Raw genomic sequence first — 3,640 nt, forward strand, 5'->3', positions numbered from 1 at the left:
TATTTTAATTGTAAAAAAAATAGATAAAAGTAGATTATCAAAACTACCCTGGGATAACTCTCGTGGGTATATAACTAGTTTCCAACTATATATTTAAGTAAAAGTTATAATGTTTTGCACTTATGGTTATGAGTTAATTTTCTTTGTAAAACCACACCTGCTAGGCAAATGTCATATTTTTGGCTACCAAACCACTTCAGTGCCAGAAAATTCAACAAATAAAAAGTTACTTACATAACTTATTGTAAAATAATTTTTTAAAGAATAATTTTAATCCAATAATTTAAATTGTTAGTTAAGATTTTAAGATATAATTTATATTATTTTTTTATGTAAAAACTCTTTAAACTTGAAACTTGTATATGTTCACATTACCTTATACTTAATTTTTTTATTAAATAAATAGAAATGGTGAGATTTGAATATATAACCGCTTGGTCATCAATAATCTAATACCATATCAAAAAACTATCTCAATCCAATAACTTAAATTGTTAATTAAAATTTAAAGATATAATTTATATTATTTTTTAATATAATTTAATAACAACAGATAGAAAAATAAATTAAACAGCATCACTAACCACAGAGGAAATTAATCAACACAATAGGCCAATGGCACTCATCATCAAATTTATAAATAATTTTATACCTGCAAAATTAATCTGGGTAGTAATAGACACTTAGCCCAGAGAATGCTAGATGTCATGAGAGAAGATCCAATGGGCCTATCCTTTCTAGTTTCATCAAGAGGTGTGAAAGCCAGCAGCTGCCTGCAAACATACTTGACATCCTCTGCCCCTTGTGCATGCAATGATAAAAATCCCGAAAAGGAAGCCAGTATGAGTAGAAACAAAAACATCACTAGCACCATAACCCAACATTTCCAGCAGTGTTTGGTGACGGTGCTGGCGGTGGCAGTGACTTCATAAAAAGATTATGTTTGGATTATAAGGTAGTGATTTCAATATTTAGAGAAGAGCTTAAGAAATTAATTATAAATTACTTTTATGGGATTCAAATATAATTCACATCCTAAGTTGAGAAGGTTTACGAGGATGAGGTCAACTAGACCTCTACATTATTTTTTATGAGTCAAGAACAGACCATCCAAATCTAGGAGCGTGGCATTGAATTTTAAAATTTGAACAACTCCTCCTCTTTTGTTACTTAACAACATTGTAATAAGTACTTGAAGCCAATAAACAAATAGAAAGAGTCACCTTATTAAGAGTGTGTTTGTGTATATTTATATTGATGAAAGAAGCCAAAGAGATTTTGAAAATCTGAGCGATGTGGACACATCTCGACTCAGGAAAACTTTGAAAAATTGATTGCTGATGAAGGAAGGAAGGAAGGAAGCATCACATGGTTTGGGTGAGAAGTAGTCCTATATATTGCTAACTTGTTTATTTTGTAATATTTTATTATTATTATTATTATTATTATTATTATTATTATTATTATTGTATGGGTCAAGGGCGAACGCTCAACACCGTATAGCTAGTATTGTAGGGAACCTGTGTTTTTTAATGGAAAAGGTACTTTATATAGATATGCGAGAGATTGCAAGATTTCCAGATGTTGTTTACGTTTGAGGGAGAAAAGTGTAAGATCATATCTTGTTTATTCTCATGATTAAAGCTTCCTCTTGCTGCAAATACACTTTTGTATATGATACTGCCAAAAACAAAAAAAAAAACTAAATATTAAAAAAAAATACATATAATTTTTATACTTAAAATCATATTAAAAAACTATCTCCAAACAAGAAATTAAGCTATTAAATTGTATTTTAAGAATATTTTATTATTTTATTTATCAATCATAAATCAAATTGTTTTTTTTTTCTTTTCTTTTTGTATATATTGGTTGGGGACCAATCAATCTTATTATTATTTTATTTTTCACCTTAAAATTACTAATTAATAACTTCCAATAGGAAGAAAAACGTACGTCCTCTCTTTTATTTTGGATTCATTGATAAGTATTGAAGCTTCGGCTGTTTAAAATAGTTGGAATCTTGTTCAAAATTCTCTGAATGGCTCCATCAACAAAAAGTTAGTTAGGAGAGAATATGATGAAATCATGTGAACAAGATTAATTACCATAGCTACTTCCTATCAAGCAGTAGGATAGGCTATGTGGATCACAGGCACTATCCATTCTTGGTTTCTAAATAGAGTAATAACATGCCAGCCCCTCCATTGGGTAAGTGCCAGGGTTAATTAGGATACTTGGCAATTAACCATAGTGATAATTAAGCTAGTTATGTACAGGATAATCATTGCTTGGCTGATGGAAACACAACAAGAGAAATAAGGGGATAAAGTATTTTCTTATTTATTTATAGGACAACTAAAGGAAGCAAATAATGTTATAGGAAGAAAAAGAGAAGCCAAAGCACTGTCATAGGACCCATTGCTTGTCTCTTCATTAGCCCCATCTGATATGATTTTCATTACTTATTTTTCCTCTCTGCAACATTTCTCTCTTCTTCTTCTAGCTACTCTTGAAATATATTCTTAATTCCTTTCTCAAAGCCTAAAAAAAAAAGGGAAGAAGAAGAAGAGATACTTCATATTAACTCACTGTTTTTGGTGATGTCAAGCAATAAAGGGAAAGATGTAGCGGAAGGTTCTTCAAGAGCTGTTGCTTTGGCTCCCGATCAGCAAAATCCACCTCCCTTGAGTCGATACGAATCGCAGAAGAGGCGCGATTGGAACACCTTTGGTCAGTACTTGAGGAACCAGAGACCCCCAGTTGCATTATCACAGTGCAACGCAAATCATGTGCTTGAATTTCTTCGATACCTCGATCAATTTGGCAAGACTAAGGTGCACGTACAAGGGTGTGTCTTTTTTGGACAACCTGAGCCGCCAGGGCCCTGTACTTGCCCGCTTAAGCAAGCCTGGGGTAGCCTTGATGCACTCATCGGCCGGCTTAGGGCTGCTTATGAAGAAAATGGTGGCTTGCCTGAGACAAACCCTTTTGCAAGTGGTGCTATTAGAGTATATCTACGTGAAGTGAGGGACTCTCAGGCCAAGGCTAGAGGAATTCCTTATAAGAAGAAGAAGAAGAAGAGGAATCCGATGAAAGCTAACGATGAGAGCTCAAGCTTTCATATGCAGTAATCTTGATTTACTGTGGTTTTCTCTAGAAAACAAAAACAATGGTAATTAACTCAATTTCCCTCCTTGTTAGACATATATATAGCTTTAATTCAAAAAGTTGGATCTAATTAAGTTCAAATACAGCAACTAGTGATTAACCAATACTAATTACTATGAATGAACCCAAGTTCTGAAATAATTCGATTTAGTATATAAATCAATTAAAATTTTCAACTAACCATCACCGGTCAAAAAACTCAAGAACATCTATATATAGGAGGGAAAAAAAAACTTTCTAATTAATCTAGGTACATTTCATTTCCCTCTTTTGCTTGATGTTAAACCCTCGGCCAAGGGCTCCGAAACCCTAGTCTGCATATATAGGTACTTAAAAGATACAGCTAGCACATGACATGTATTCTTTATATACTGCAGTAGTTTAGTTATACTTTACCTGAACATCATTAACAATCATATATATATATATATGCCTAGAGGATGGTGTAAAGATCCCCCCCCCCCCCTCT

The 3,640-nt window shown here is 32.8% G+C and overlaps 1 protein-coding gene across 1 annotated transcript in view; it reads left to right on the plus strand.

Annotated features, from left to right (window-relative positions):
• Window positions 1-2,414: 2,414 nt before the first annotated feature.
• LOC105119456 (protein LIGHT-DEPENDENT SHORT HYPOCOTYLS 7-like) overlaps window positions 2,415-3,640 on the plus strand; it is a 2,432-nt gene continuing 1,206 nt past the window's right edge. The window contains exon 1 of the mRNA XM_011017599.1: window positions 2,415-3,175. Within this exon, the coding sequence (XP_011015901.1) occupies window positions 2,604-3,134 (531 nt within the window). The 5' untranslated portion in view covers window positions 2,415-2,603 and the 3' untranslated portion in view covers window positions 3,135-3,175. The remainder of the gene's footprint in view (window positions 3,176-3,640) is intronic.

The sequence above is a fragment of the Populus euphratica genome, unplaced genomic scaffold (assembly GCF_000495115.2).
Source record: "Populus euphratica unplaced genomic scaffold, PopEup_1.0 scaffold2963.1, whole genome shotgun sequence".
NCBI classification, from domain to species: domain Eukaryota; kingdom Viridiplantae; phylum Streptophyta; class Magnoliopsida; order Malpighiales; family Salicaceae; genus Populus; species Populus euphratica.